This window comes from Odontesthes bonariensis, chromosome 12 (assembly GCF_027942865.1).
Source record: "Odontesthes bonariensis isolate fOdoBon6 chromosome 12, fOdoBon6.hap1, whole genome shotgun sequence".
Lineage (NCBI taxonomy): Eukaryota > Metazoa > Chordata > Actinopteri > Atheriniformes > Atherinopsidae > Odontesthes > Odontesthes bonariensis.
The window spans coordinates 22,191,156-22,206,617 of record NC_134517.1 but is presented as its reverse complement, the minus strand read 5'-3'; the positions used below and the strand labels follow the sequence as shown (position 1 = coordinate 22,206,617).

At 37.9% G+C, this 15,462-nt stretch overlaps 3 protein-coding genes across 5 annotated transcripts; 2 read left to right on the top strand and 1 right to left on the bottom strand.

The window, feature by feature from the left end:
• Window positions 1–621: 621 nt before the first annotated feature.
• On the top strand, window positions 622–7,031 carry nostrin (nitric oxide synthase trafficking). Of its 3 annotated transcripts, none has more exons than XM_075479707.1 (16): window positions 622–704; window positions 900–985; window positions 1,092–1,175; window positions 1,405–1,467; window positions 1,570–1,651; window positions 1,748–1,810; window positions 2,941–3,039; window positions 3,171–3,296; window positions 3,755–3,853; window positions 3,934–4,059; window positions 4,575–4,683; window positions 4,786–4,874; window positions 4,970–5,095; window positions 5,877–6,126; window positions 6,207–6,299; window positions 6,381–7,031. In XM_075479707.1, exons 1-16 carry the CDS (start codon window positions 630–632, stop codon window positions 6,515–6,517), a joined length of 1,707 nt encoding a protein of 568 aa, XP_075335822.1. In that variant the 5' UTR covers window positions 622–629; the 3' UTR covers window positions 6,518–7,031. The 3 variants fall into 3 exon arrangements, with proteins under 3 accessions (XP_075335822.1, XP_075335824.1, XP_075335823.1); XM_075479709.1 differs by having other exon boundaries at window positions 638–704; window positions 5,853–6,126; window positions 6,210–6,299; XM_075479708.1 differs by having other exon boundaries at window positions 638–704; window positions 5,853–6,126.
• Window positions 7,032–7,042: 11 nt separating this feature from the next.
• spc25 (SPC25 component of NDC80 kinetochore complex) lies at window positions 7,043–11,486 on the bottom strand. Its single transcript, XM_075479710.1, has 7 exons — window positions 11,412–11,486; window positions 10,391–10,558; window positions 10,023–10,088; window positions 9,732–9,878; window positions 9,514–9,639; window positions 7,641–7,739; window positions 7,043–7,369 (listed from the first exon to the last, which is right to left on the bottom strand). The coding sequence occupies exons 2-7, from the start codon at window positions 10,539–10,541 to the stop codon at window positions 7,245–7,247; spliced, it is 714 nt and encodes a 237-aa protein (XP_075335825.1). The 5' UTR covers window positions 10,542–10,558; window positions 11,412–11,486; the 3' UTR covers window positions 7,043–7,244.
• Window positions 11,487–12,319: 833 nt separating this feature from the next.
• On the top strand, window positions 12,320–13,726 carry LOC142395977 (glucose-6-phosphatase 2-like). Its single transcript, XM_075478523.1, has 5 exons — window positions 12,320–12,537; window positions 12,618–12,727; window positions 12,813–12,924; window positions 13,002–13,123; window positions 13,215–13,726. The coding sequence occupies exons 1-5, from the start codon at window positions 12,320–12,322 to the stop codon at window positions 13,724–13,726; spliced, it is 1,074 nt and encodes a 357-aa protein (XP_075334638.1).
• Window positions 13,727–15,462: the final 1,736 nt, after the last annotated feature.

Genomic DNA, 15,462 nt, shown 5'->3' with positions numbered 1-15,462 from the left:
TCACAAACAATTTCAACCTTTATATGGTATTAGCAGATGTCAAATAATGGTTTTAATAATATCAGATAACTGATCAATTATTTATTTGCTTTAAAAGAAATGGGATATTTCCCACCGAAAAGTTTCAGGTTACAATTGAGAGTTTTTGTTGCTGGGAAGTGTCAACTCTGCCTACATCCAGTCAGGGATAGGTCAGTGACATCAAATAGATGTTGCATTTTTGTAACCAATAACCAACAATTTCTCTTTTGCGATATCACCACAAACACAACCTAACACCCAAAATTGCTCCTATTGATAGCTTAGATTGTTTAAACATTGAATTAGAAAAAAAGTATACTATTTCCTAAGCATTCATCAATTAGTTACAGCTTATTTCCTTTTTCTAAAGAGTGACTTATTCCTCAGTTTTCTGTTTAACTTTCTTAGGTCACTGACCAGTAGGAGGCATGAATAGACTTTTTCTGGTTACTTCATTATACACTTGATTTGTACCTGTGGCAAACTGACTTGCCTTTCAGCTTCAGTTTACACTCATGAGTCGTCGCCCCCCCGCACTGGAATTTTCCTTCGTATTGGGCGCCAGCAGAAGCTCAGGTTATGTGCGCATGAGTGACTTTGGGAGGAGAATGTTCAAAGTTCCAGGTTCAAAGTCAACAAACTGCCATAGTCTTAAGATGAAGGACCCTATCGGCACCTGCTCTGTGAGTATTTCTTTCTAAAAACAAAAAATAGGGGCAATGTTTGGTTTCAAAATACACAGAAGTGGAGCATAAGATTGGTATTCGACTTACTTTGACAGATCATGCAGCTAACTTTGTGTTGGTTTGGACTCGGTATTTTCAGGCATTTCTTGCCCCATGACATTATCTCATTGAGTATTACTCACCATCTTTCAGTATAACCAACTCTATCAAAATGTGAAACAATATTCAAAGAATGGGGAGTACTTCTTCAAAGAACTCATGACAGTTTTTCAGCAAAGGTAGGTTCAGTGTTTGTTTTTTTTAGATTCAGAGAACATTTGAATGCCTACAGGAGTAACTTTTGACACAATAATTGTGACTTGCTGCAATCCTTTCCGGTTTAAGGGCTGAGCTGGAACTCACATATGCCAAAGGTCTGCAAAAACAGGCGAGGAAACTGATCAGAGCCTCAAAAGGAATGTCAAACAAGTAAGACACAATGCGTGGTTTGTTTTTTGTTTTTTATGAGTTCTGCCTTTTCTCTGTTTTGTGTCTCAACATTATCTTTCCATTGGGACTGACTGCGGCATGGTGTACAGAAACAATTGTATCATGGAAAATAGTATGAACTTGACAAGTTAGATGTGATCAAAACACAGACAGGTGTCAGGCTGATTAGCCGACAGCTCTAACCTTTTCGTGCTGGCTCCCCTCTTAGTTCCGTCTATAGTGCCTGGTGTCATGTGTCAGATGAGATGTACTCAAGAGCAGATGCCCACAGGTAGATTTCAGCCTTAGTTTGCCTCATAAATAAGCCTGTTCACACATTAGAGAAATGTTGGAGATATTTTGAGTAAAATGTGGTTTAATGGTTTAATTTCAGATCATTAGGAAATGCATTTCAGCAAGAGGTCATTCTGGAAATACGACAAGTCTTAGATGAACACAATAAGAGGAAGAAGCCTGTGCGTAATTTCTTGTTTCTCTCTGTATCCCTGTGTGTCTGTTTTTGCTTCGCAGCATATTCTAATGTGTCTTTAAATCTTTCTGCAATTTGATAGCTCGACATCACCATCGATAGAAATGGAAAACTTTTCAATGCTAACTGGAGCGAACAACTAAAGGTAAGGAATCAAGTTATAAATGTACACAGAGATAAGAATTGGAAGTGCTTGATCTTAAATCCATAAAAAATGGCTGTAAACTAGTGCGTTACTTTATGATTACCGTCACAGTGAGCACCTTATTGAGTTATGTTAAAGAGAAAATAGATATAATTGTTTAAATGTCTGATGTGATGTTAGTCCTTCTTTGGCAACAATTATTGCTTCAATATGTTGAGTCTTACAGGTTTAGGACTGTGGCAGGCAAATTTTTATTCCCCTGCCAGAGCCTGTTTGAGCTCTTTCAGATGATGATGGCAGGGAAAACAGCTGCTTACTTGCTGTAAACACACCAGAGATGTTAGATTATGTTGGACCCCCCTAGTCAGTGAGCTAGTTTTGCACAGGGTGATTTCCCACATATTGTGGCTTTTGCATCATTTGATGCATTGTTAAGCAATAATGGGAGAGAGAAAAGGTCTTGCAATTGTAGCGCTTCCATGCTATCCAGCTGCGCTTAATTAAAACATAGTTCATGTCTTTATCATTATTGTTACCGTACATATCTTTATGATTACACAAAATTCTGGTCTAGTCATTAAAGTGTTTTGACCAATCTGACCTTTCTCCTTAAGGCAGCCGCGCCTTATAACATTTCAAGCAAAATTGGTAGATTTATCATTTATCACTGTGATGTTGACATTATAAAGTGTCATGATCATACAGCACCTATAATAAAGTCATTTTTGTCCTTTGCTATGAAGGACAATACATCATAGAGCTTTATGACTTTTTATGCTATATTATAAATATGTTGCAGTGCATTTTCGAATTTCATTGAAAATGTTTAGACCAAAAGAGCTACAGCTATATACATAAGGACTCTGTTGAATGAACTTAATTTGAAATTACATAACAACAACAACAAAAGTACACTAACTCAGATCTACCATAGCAAGTAAATAAAATGTATTTTTAAAGCACATTTATATACAGTTCACACTGACCAAAGTGCTGCACAAAGAGTTATAAAAGATAAAAAAGTATAATAAAGTGCTGAATGCAATGTTACTTGGAATGAGTCATGATATGACCATATAATTGTGTTACATTGATGTTCATGTGATTCCATGTGTCCTACTCTAAAACAGATAAAGAAGAAATTGGTTGGATTAACACGAGAACATGAGGCACTGTTCAACTTTGTTGAAAACAACAAACACATCAGCACTGAAAAAGAAAAACAAAAGGTACAGAATTTTGTGGGTACGGTACTTTCATCCCTGAATTCCTTTATGGAAGCAGTTCCTAGAAGTGTACTTCTAGGAAAAGCCGTCACCACGGCTGCAAAATATTTTTCATTCCCTGCTCCTGCCTACAGATGCTTAACAGGCTGACTAAGTCAGCAGAACTGCAGGTGCAGGTGGATGAGGAGTACTTCAATATCAACATGGAGGGTCATCACATGAGACTCAAGTGGGAGAACACATTGAAAAACTGCTACCAGGTGGGAAAAAAAAGCTTTTTGTGCCTGTCTTTTTGTGCATAATTAGCTGGTTGTCTCACCAAGAGGGGCTTTTTGTGACTGAACAAGGCTCAGTGCCTTGCTATGAGGCACCTCATTTGTGGAATAAGATGAACCAGTGAGACAGCTATAAGAAGTAGGTCAGTTTACCACAGTTAAGCCAGTCCATTCTGCTGGTTATTTTATGCTATGTGATGCACACACTTTATGTGCCCGCAGCATGGAACAGAGGCACAAGAGAAAATGAGGGCAGAGACTTGTTCAGGGACACGTGAGGCTGTTCAGTCTTACTATACCCTTCAGTTTTTGAATTCACCTTAAAGTATAGGATGATTGACCACGAAGTAACATGTTTTGCTCACAAATGTAAATGACATGGCCAGGATTGAAGGAACGGGAGGTGAATGGGCTTAGGAAAATAACCTTTTCTGCTCTTTCAGATCATACAGGACCTGGAGAAACAGCGAATTGAAGTCCTGTGCGACATTTTGAGCAGATATAACCTCCATATGTCCAGCTTTGGGCAGACCCTCAAACATGTAAGACATCCTGCCCTCCATCCTGCTCACAAATGCACTTCATGAACATCATTACCTGTGGGGTCTTCTGCTATTTCCAGGACCAAAGACAGATAGAGCAGGCAGTCCAGAGGGTGGACATGGATAAAGACATACAAACCCTGGTGGAGGAAAACAGCATCTCAGATGAAGATAACAAAGCAGAGTTTTTGATGGCCGATTATTTTGTAAGCTTGCTTTATTTTTTTCTTTGCTCTAAAAATCTGACGCATTTCTAAAATAGGTCCTTCGTAAGCACACTCAGTCACTCATCCATTCAAAGACAAACCTTTCCATCTCTGCAGGAGGCATCCTTTTGATGAAAGCATGTACACTGCTCATACAAAAATGTGCTTTTATTTTGTAACAAGGCCTGTTATAAATCCTCTACTACAGCTCTTATGTGTATATGTTGTTTCCTTTCTATAGACTGTATTGTACATTTTGATTTAACAAGTCTCCTTTAAAAGCGTAATAACAATTTCAATAGGATTATTCCAAATTTAATCAAACATATTCACTGTACTGTGACATATGCAGATGCTAGTACAGCAGTAACAGAGGGATTAGATTTAAATTCCCCCAAATAACTCACTTTGAATTTGTTGCTTTTGGCCCAGCACAAACAGTCATTGGTTGATTTTATGCTAGGGCCATGGCAGTTAATGATGTGATCTGATACGTTTCTGTTGACAATGTTCAGGAGGAAAACAGCAAATCACTGATGAGCAAAGAGAGAAGAAGAGATGCCATCAAGCTCAAGCTCCAGCGTCTGGAGGACAGCATCACACAGACAAAGAAAGACTGTGAAGGTAAGCTCAGTCAAACTTGTTTGACAAACTTCTAACAGTTTGTGGACAGTACCACCGTAAGACTGTCCATTCTGTCCTTCTAATATCTAAATCTTGTTGCAGGAATTGAAAAACTAATGAAAACGAACACTGAAAACCCATCTTTTTCAAACCAGAAGAACCTTGAGGAAACTGAACAGCTGCTCGATGAGGTAAACGATGTGGGACAGTCTCACGCAGTGATGGACATTTGCTTTATATTGGTCTCACATTAAAATTTCTCACTAATATCATATGTTATTTATAGTGTACTCTAAAACTGGATCTCCTTGAGGCCACTCACTATAAACTCTCCTCATCGCTCTCTGAACTTGAAGGGAAACCCAAGTCATTTTACAGATTTAGTGACAGCATTTTCAAATGGAAAGATAAGGTAGGACTCATGTGAGGCAATGTATCACATTCCAGATGGACTGTTTGTGTATTATGTAAGATGCTAACAGTTGGCATGGCATTTGTGATTGCTATGTAAATATTACAAATCCCCGAATGACCACAAACTGTCATAGTGGGGAAAAAAGAATTAGGCTTATGTTGCCTGATAGCAAAGCCAGATGGCGTGGGACAGTTCATGACTTTTCCTACAACAAAAGGATAATGGGGAAAATAATATGCTTATTGTTGAGAATGAATTTGATTACTGTAATACTGCAGTTTCCTGTGACTGATGATTTTTAAACAGAATAGATACTATATGACAGTAGTGCTAATCAACCCCGTCTGTCCGACATTCCCCCAAAATCTTCATGTTCAAAACGTGTTCCTCTGATGTATCTGAGTTTTAAAGTACATTTCACACCAGACTAACATATGCCAACGTGGATATTGGACAAGACCTCTTCATGCAGTAGATTTGATTGGGTCTGCATTTGTACAGATACCACAGCTGTAGTTGTAGAGCAGCTGGGCCTTGCAGTTGTTTATCCATTGTGACTTTACTGCACATTTCCAAACTAGTTTTGAAGGATAATCACAGTACGCAGCATAATTACTGCCTCGGGTTACCGGAACAAGTGTTTTCCACAAATAGCTCATTATAGTTTGTTAAATGGTTAACAAATATTCCTCAGAGCAGTCACATATAAACCTTTTCTCTGATTATTTTCTTCCTGAATTTCTATATAATGTAGACCAAATCGCTTTTCTCATCCAAGGACTGCGAGCATAGCATCGTTCAACTGACTCGTCCAGTCAAGCTCAGGAGGACACCATTCAGATCCCGAAAGTCCATGAGAGTATCCATCATTTACAAAGGGCCAGTTCAGTTCCTAACACGACCGTCCGCCGAGGCTTCACCAAATGCTACTGACCAGGTCGCACCCACAACTGCAAAAAACGAAACTGAGGAGTGTGGTAGCAGTGTTCACGGAGCTGTGTCACACCAAGATGGTGTCAAAGGACCAGGTAATTAATGTATCAACAAGTTTCATGTCTTATTACCACAACCTCAAATGCATGAAATTAAAGCAATGAAAAATGTCCAGCAGATGAAACAGAAGAGCTGCGCAGTATAGGGAAATGCAAAGCTCTGTACGATTTCACGCCCGAACATCAAGATGAACTGACTTTAAAAGAAGGCAAGTGGTGATCGTGAAACGGCCGCTTTAAAACATCAGTCAAGATTGACAGCTTCACTGATGATAACATTTGTTTCACAGGTGACCTTCTAGACATTTATGCTAAGGAGGGGAGCGGTTGGTGGTTCGGCGTTCTTAACGGGGAGAAAGGTCATTTTCCGTCAACCTACGTTGAAGAGTTACCCATGCTAAGCAGCGTCACATCATCCGATGCCTGAAAGACCCAACTGATGGACGGCAAAAACACAAAACTGGAGCACCAATCTGCTGATTATTAATATCTGCAGTGCCAAAAACTACAACAGCAACAAAGCTTCAACCGATGAAAATGACTGTTTATGCACCAACTAGTATGAAATGGACAGAAACACTCATTTTAATATGTTCTTCACAGCCACAATCTGTGATTTATTTTCACTGTATACCCTGCGCTGTGGGATTTTTCTACAGATTCTTGTTGTTTATGACTTTTTATACCAATAAAACTTTTTCCTTATTTATAATGCAGTGTATAAACGCAGAAACTGAGAGAATTTGACAAACACACACTTTATTGTATCATTTACACGCTTAAACAAAGCGCTGCTATACTTGTTTGATACTCCTACTAATGTACAATGAGCAAGGACAAACAAAATAAATGAAAACTGTTTATATATAAATGATCAGTTACATGTTTCAGGGTTTAAATTAGTGAGAAAAAAAAAAATTATGACCAACACATGCTGTTTTAAAACAGGTTTAAAATGATACCGAGTATAGTAAGAGCGTAATAATGAGTCAAGACATTTTCAATCTATGACAAAGTCTTTTAAAAGCAGTTGATAAGTTTATTTACAGACCAGTGAGCTGCACCCCCGATGATACTCCATGCAATCCTCCTGAAATTCAGTCTGTATTGCAGTGAAATCTTTACAGCATTTTTTAAAGGGAAAGTATCCAATCTCAGCAGCGAGCCTGAGAAATAAACTCTTTCCTCACATTTGCCAGGAATGCTGGTAAATTATTGGTCTCCTGAAGCCGGCTTTCCAGGACTGACAAACAATCGAGCACTGGGTCACTGGACACAACTGTTGAAATTCAAATGGGTGTTAATATACAACCCACTTACAGTGCTTGTTGCAAGATACAAATTATAATCAATAAATACTAAGAAAATACAAATAATCTGGGCCCCATTCTTCAAATGTGAATGAACAAACTCCGTCTCAAGTTCACTGATGGTTTTTGATGAATGCAGTTGTGAACAGTTCCATTTAATTTGGTATAAATTGCCAATTCACAACAAGTTATCCAAAAATAATTTAGAACAAAAAGAAAAAGGATATGTGTGCAACTTACTCTGGTATGAACCGTTTTCTTTAATCCCCATCGTGATAACGTAAGCACTGTCCTGATCAGAAGGGTTAATGTTCCGGAAAACAAACTGCAACTTTTCCCCTTTAAAAAAGGACAAACACACACATTCTGTAACATCTACGTCATATTTACTTCAGATAAAGAAAAGAAAAAAAAAATGGGTCTTTGAAGCTCCTTTCAGAGGAAATACTTCAGTCTAAGTGTGTTCACTGGGCTAAGAGGGTGCATTTTGAAGGGAAAAAAAAGAAGGAGGCCATTATCAATAGATTTCATTCTGGACTTCACCATGGCAACCGGTTAATACAGCGGGGAGCCTCTGTTTTGATCCATTTGAAGTAGAAATAACACATACACATTTTATGGACTGGAGTGAACTTGATCACTTTTTTTGGATTTAGCAACTTTATTCTCTCAATGAATGATAAAGTGAAGGATTTTTTCCCTTATATTTCATAAACACATTTAAAGAAACAGTAGAGAATTTGGCAATTTTTACAGGCTATTTGGCTCAATCCAACAGTCAAGGGATGCAACACCACTGTCATAAAAACTAATTTCTATTTGAGCCCTGCACATGCGCAGCCACACACACACAAATCTGTTGTTATGCCAAAGACATTAGAAAGACGCCCTCAAAAGCCAACAAAAATGTCAAGCGACTGTATGCCAGCCCCTAAGCACAGCAAGGCAGCTTTACGCCCCACAATGCGCATTACAAAGATCGATGCACTTAAAAAACGAAGTAGATACATTTAAGGTTCACAAACCTCTATAATGTTGCTTTATTCAATCGATGTTGAACGCACTTATTGTAAGTCGCTTTGGTTAAAAGCGTCTGCAAAATGACAGGAATGTAATGTAATGTAATGTAAACTGATGTAAGCAGGTTTTGTGGCAGTGGAAATATAAATTAAACAGATAAGAGATTAGTTAACTTTTTTTGCTGCACCCCCATGATGCAGTAAAGATGACTGTTAACCCAAATCATGCAAATATGAATAATTTATCCAAAGACTCATTTAACCACGTTTATTTCAATTTTAGTCTTTTCAGTCACACCACAGTCATCCACATAGAAATATTCTTCTAATAGTCAATTCTATGAAAGGAATTTCTCTTCAGACAATTTTTTTTTTAACTTAATTAGTTAACTGATAAAGAACTGGGACAGCATCTCCGACAGCTCCTTTAGACTCAGCAGGAGGAAAGGCGAGACAAAGTTTGTTGAAATCCTAAATTATAGTTATTTGTTATGTTTCACAAAGGTGTGGTAGTTTGTGGCATACTGTTGTTACTCCAAGTTATTTCCATGCCCATGATTATTGTTCTGCTTTAAAGTAATAGAAGGCCAGAAAATAAGGTAATCCGATAAGGTTTCAAATACATCGCTCACAATACTAAATGCCCATAGGCTTCAGAATAGAAGACTTTTTAACTGTACAGAGCAGATTGAATCCTGTGAAACATTAACTACATAGAGCATGTGCACACAATGTCATCAGACATGTGACTACACTCAGCTACGCCCTACTGAGTCATCTCAATGGCTACGGACTGCAGACAGAATGCACATCCAAAACAGAAACTGTTCTAGAGAGCAAAATGGTTTGCTGTAATTCCTTGAGACAGCGGGAATCTAGTCTCATAAATGTAGAATATAGTAATTTGTAGTAAACACCTCATGTTCATCATATTAGGTTTCCTGTGAAAGTCACCATTGGTAGCTCCAATACTTTGACAAACCCAATCAGGCTATTTGACCCCTCCATCAATAATCTCCAAAATCTTTGCATCTGATGGAAATAACATACGTGGGTGTCCATACTTTATATGGATAAATATATGCTGAGCTTACCTTTGACCAACTGTGTTTTGCCGAGGATTGTTCGTATCTCCAGCCCCAAATGATCCTGAAACACTAGTCTGGCTTTTTGGAGATTCTTCAGTCTGTCTTTGTTTGCTTTGTTTTGAGACTCGATTCCTGAAAACAAAAGAAATGAGTGAACAATCATATGCTCCATCAAGATTCAACTTTCTGACAGACCGTTGGGATACGTTTTCAAACAGCCTTACCCTCTTTTCTCTTTGTTTGTTCTTCCTTAAGTTTCTGAATTTTCTCAATGATGTCCTCTTTCTGCATCTCCTTCTCCTGAACCTCAGACACAGTCTCAGATATGGCATGCCGTTTCTCCTTTAACCACACACTTTTTTGGTCCAGGTCTAGGAAGACAAAAAAATTGTGTCAGTCCAAGTGATAGCAATACTGATGATCTGCTGATTCACATTCAAACACAGCAACTGCTTAGTGAGACTGTATACATGTACAGTACAAGTGTAATGCCATGTGGAATATTGCAGACTCACCTCTTTTGAATGTCTGAATTGTCTCAAACAGCTTCTCATCATCCTTACATTTTTTCAAACATGTATCTGCACATAATTGAAAGAAAAAACAAACATAATTAAGTAAACAAGAACTGTTAACCAACAACTGCAAAAGAACACTGGAACAGTCCTCTGATTCGCCTTCTTGAAGAAAATTACTGCCACGGCTATAAAAAGCTTTGCGGCCCAGATGTTGAAATGTTAGTAGTAGGTTTCTTTCTGTGTTTTTTTTTTCAGATATATCTATAACAATAACATATCTATAAAGGCAAATTACACTGCATCAAAATAATTTCTCTACAGGGATCAATAGATATTTAATCAAATATAAACAAACTATAATTTACCAAGTGCTGACTTTACAAACTGTCTGTGGGACTGGGACAGCTCGACAGTCGTGTCAATTATGTCCGCATATGCTCCAAGATGTTTATTGTGGATCTCCTCCATTCCACTGGTGAACCTGTCACTGATGTCAGGGTCGGTAATGGACGTCATGATCTTCTGAGATCGGTCTATGATTTAAGAAGAAGAAGCAGGTATATACATTAACACACATAAATATATTGTATATACATCCTGTATGTAAATTTTATTATTGCTTTATTTCTAGTCACGTATATTTAGGGAGATTAAAGCAGAAAAAGCTTAGGCTGCAGCTATTGTTTAAGTCAAAGTACAATGACCAACAATTGATGATATGCAGCCCGCTAAGACAAATTCCACAAGCATAAATAGGATCTTGTCATAAAAATAAAAAAGTTTGAAAAGATATAACATTTACATATATGCATTTAGCAGATGCTTTTTCCCAAAACGACTTGTGTTTACAACTGTATATGGTACGAGCACAACAAATACCTGACTAGAGACTCTTCTCTTATATCTTATCAGCCTCTATTTCAACAACAGAATGGATTGTGACTAAACTCCCTCAACAAACATCAGGACAACTAATGAAGCAGGTCTGTACGTTCGGCTGTCTATATTTTGAACGTCTTATAGCGCTTCTTGTGTACGATGTGTGGCTAATCCACAATAACGACAAAAAGTTAACTTTCTTCGTTTGATTTAGCGAGTACTGTTCAACACGGAATGTTATCCCTTAGTAGCATAATCAATCAACTTTACTAGAGACGTCCCAATGACTGTATTAGTGATAATCGCAGATATGTAAACAACTTGACTGGTCAACTTATTAGACCGAATCCAAATAGTAACATTAGCTTGTTAGCGCTAATGCTAACTGAGTAACCTAAGCGATTAGTTCGCCATAGCTTTCAAGAATGAACCTTACTTACCCAAATAAATAAACAATTTACTGACAACAGATTTAGCATTTTTTCTACGCTTGGCTTTTGTACTCACATGTTTTGAAGTGCAGTCAAAGGATAACCGCTTCTGATTTTTGTCCCACTACGGTTGGTTATTTTAAAAAATCCGCGGTTTGTATACACAGAGGGCGGTTATCGATGCCGGAAATGACGTGATTTTAAACCCAGTAACAAATCTATTAAATATAATTGTAGTCCTATATATTTTATAGTTTTTTTAAAGGCGATATGTTTTCTTCATATATATTGAACTGACTAGCTTTTTTAATTTAAATATAAATATATATCTTTATATAGAGAGAGAGTTGAAGTTTACGCCCTCATACCCCACCTTGTGGTCAAAAGGAGGAAGTTGAGATAGCTCTCAACTCCACTGCCCCGTGACATCCAGTCCAAACACTTCATAACAAATAATGTTACTGTCAAAATGATGTATGCAAGTGCTCATATGACTATTTTTATTTTTACAGGAAAAGAAAACTAACTGAGGATAGTATACCCAAAAAACTCAGCTGTGGAAGCCAGATGGGCTATGTTTTTCACTTATATTACAGAGAGCCCACTTGGTTGCTACGGTCACTGAGAATGACAGTGTTAATGAAGCTGAAAGGATCCAGGGGAATTATGTGAGGCACTCACTCTTGGCGTGTGTATAGTGGCTAATATTTAACAATTGTACAAGCTATGTTCTGTGAAACATATAATGACAGTCACACAGTCAGGTTGTAAACAGTTTTTTGTGAAGTGTCTTAAAACGCTGACCTCTCGTGGCTTGGGAACACATTATTATATTCCATATGTGTTCAAACAACCTACAGATGTTGCCATGGCTTCAGTGAATGATTTATGATGCCAGGTTGTGATATAAAGTGATGTGAGGCTGGGCTTCATGGAGCTTTGACTGGTGCTGAAGAAGCAACTGTTGCACACAAAAGGAACTACATGGATTTTATCCACAGCTTTGGTGTGTTGGTTATACAGCACCTGCAGAGCAACTACAGGGAATACCACAGCTTCCTTAACTTCATGTCAATAGTGGGTGACCCTCGTAATATTTTCTCTGTTTATTTTCCACTCTGGTTCCATTTCAATCATAATGTTGGCACCAAGATGATATGGGTGGCTGTTATCGGAGACTGGTTCAATCTCATTTTTAAATGGTAAGCCAACTCTGATTCTTTCATTTCACCTTTGGTATGCTTATTCATAGACTTTAATCAAATGCCTTTCGTTCCCTCAGGATTCTGTTTGGGCAGCGACCTTATTGGTGGGTGCAAGAAACTTACTTGTACGACAACAATTCTATTCCACACCTGGATCAGTTTCACATAACATGTGAAACAGGGCCAGGTTAGTACTGTATGTATGTAGTACATTTTAGCTAACGCCCTACAGATAAAGTGCCAAACACTGTCCTTAATTATTCTTTTTGCAGGTAGTCCCTCTGGCCATGCCATGGGCTCATCATGTGTTTGGTATGTGATGATCACTTCTGCTCTAAACTTTGCCAGACCCTCCAGTCTCTCATCCGTCCGGAGCTTTCAGAGGTGGATGCTTTTGTTGTGCTTTCTCAATACAACAAGTTGTTTCCTCATTCTTGGTCTAAATGTTTGTATACCTACAGGTTTCATCTCTTGAGATCCTGCTTGTGGATGGCTTTCTGGGTCATTCAGATAAGTGTTTGCCTCTCAAGGGTTTTTATTGCAACACATTTCCCACATCAGGTCATCCTTGGTCTTGCCATTGGTGTGTTTCGCTCTTTTATTTCACATGTTTAGATATTTTTGTTGTATTTTATGTCAGAGATAAAGTGTTTCTTTTTTCTCTCCATATGTAGGTATGGTGGTTGCTGAAGTTTTTGATCATATCCCTTCAGTCTACAATGCAAGCTTTAAAGTGTACCTCCAGGCCAATGTTTTCCTTCTCACCATGGCTGTTTGCTTTTATCTGCTGCTCAAACTCCTGGACATTGATCCTTTGTGGTCAGTCAATAAAGCCAAGAAGTGGTGTGCTAACCCAGACTGGATCCACCTGGACACCACACCTTTTGCTGGTCTGGTGAGAAACCTGGGAGCCTTGTTCGGTCTGGGACTAGCAGTGAACTCGGAGATGTTCATTCAGAGCTGTAAGGGGAAGAATGGCTGTAGAAATGTTTTCAAACTCATGTGCATGACAACAGCTCTCACATTTCTGCAGCTGTATGATTTAATCAAAGTGCCCACTGACACTGAGGCTCTGTTCTATGTGCTGTCATTTTGTAAAAGCGCTTCAGTACCTCTCGGTGTGGTTGCCTTTATCCCTTACTGTGTTCATTTGCTGATTAAAGATGAGAAGAGAAAGCTGGCTTAGACTGAAAACAAATTGTTTGGTTTTGTAATGTGGCTCCCAATACTTTGTGATGTGCGTTAAATCATTACAGATAGGCTCAGCCCTGTTGGCGGAAAGTGGATAAGCAGCACAGAGAATCAGTCAGACTGTTATTCACACTTATTTCACTGTCAAGTAAGCACTGAACACCACAATATGTTGATATACAGCTAGTTACGTTACTGGGTTTGAATAGCAATTATGTTTTATATTTAATTTTGTTTGAACATAAATGTTACATGTTGCCTACTTGTGGTTCTGTTCTTTCTATGTTTTTTCTTTTATATTCACAGTAAAACTATGTGTATGTATGTATATCTGAAAGACTGCTGGAATTCATAATTTCGCTATTAAAGTGGTTCTTTGTAAAGCGATGAACACTGCATTACTTTTGTGTGACACTTTACCAAAACTATTCAAATTTCCCCCTTCAAATACATTTAAGGGTTCACTGTGTTTTTCTCAAGGACAGTTTGAGAGGTTTAATTGCAAAATATAAGCTTAAGAGCACAAAAGTCTTTCTTAGGTAAGCTCACTGTGAGCCAAATAAATGCATGGTTAAAATCAATTAAATAGTTGCTCAAACAAGGTCATCTATAACCTTGAGAATGTCCTTCAAAGACAACCTTTTTCTTTCTTTGACATCCTGTCAGTTCAAAATGTGTGAAAAGCAGATGTGAGATAAAGGATACATTATGACTGATGTTCTTCAGACTATGTGTAGTTGGCTCCTAAAATGAAAATCTAGATTAAGAATAAATCAGAAACCAGTCAGTTTCTCGGCATTCAGACTATGCCACGATATAAAAACAAGAACCCAAGCATAAATATTTTCATCTGACTCAATATTGGGTGGTATGACAGCAGCTCGCTGGATCAGTTATTTTCTAAAATTACATGCATTCACCAGGACCCTCTGAATCAATAAGAATTTCTTGCCTGCAGCACCCCTGTTCGCACTCAAGATGTACAGTGTTCATGCTCATCCTGGTCTGGGTGTATTATCTAATCTCTAATGGGTCTTTTAGTTTCTTGAGGCTACATTAATCAGCCAAAAAGTAATGAGGTAGAACAGACTCTCTGATGTAACAAGATTAGTGAAATTAGTTAAACCCTGTGCAGAGCCTATTTCCACATCTTTTGTCCCTTTCTGCGGTTGCTTAGCATCAGATGCACCTGAGGCCTGGCACTGAATGATGTAACTGTTTAAAGTGGGTAGGCTCCATGCCAAGAGGAGCTTGAAGAAAAACATCCATGTGTCTGGGATGTTTGACTATTTCATTACTACTTGATGCTGTAGGTGAAACAACAAAGAGCCACTCAGATGTAACCACATTATCCCGAGTTCTTTAATCATAAAATGTCATTTAAGGGAGCAAATTTTTTAAAAACTAAATTACAGCGTTTCTGTTTTTTTCTTCAATGATTGTACAGTACATTAAGAATATTTAAAAACATGAATTACAGCCCAACAGTACAAACATGCATATAAAATTCTTCATCCTTTTCATGTATACAAAACGGTTCCTAACAAATAAATATTCAATAAATAGCTTCAATCAAAAATTAAGCATATAATCATAGAACCGATTCTTAAAGCCAATTTAATGTACAATAATAATTACAAAAATAATAATTTCAGCATAAATGTTGCCTTCAGTGCCAGTTTCCTATACATCTCCATACCATCGTGGTATGTCAACATTTGATATGCTGTC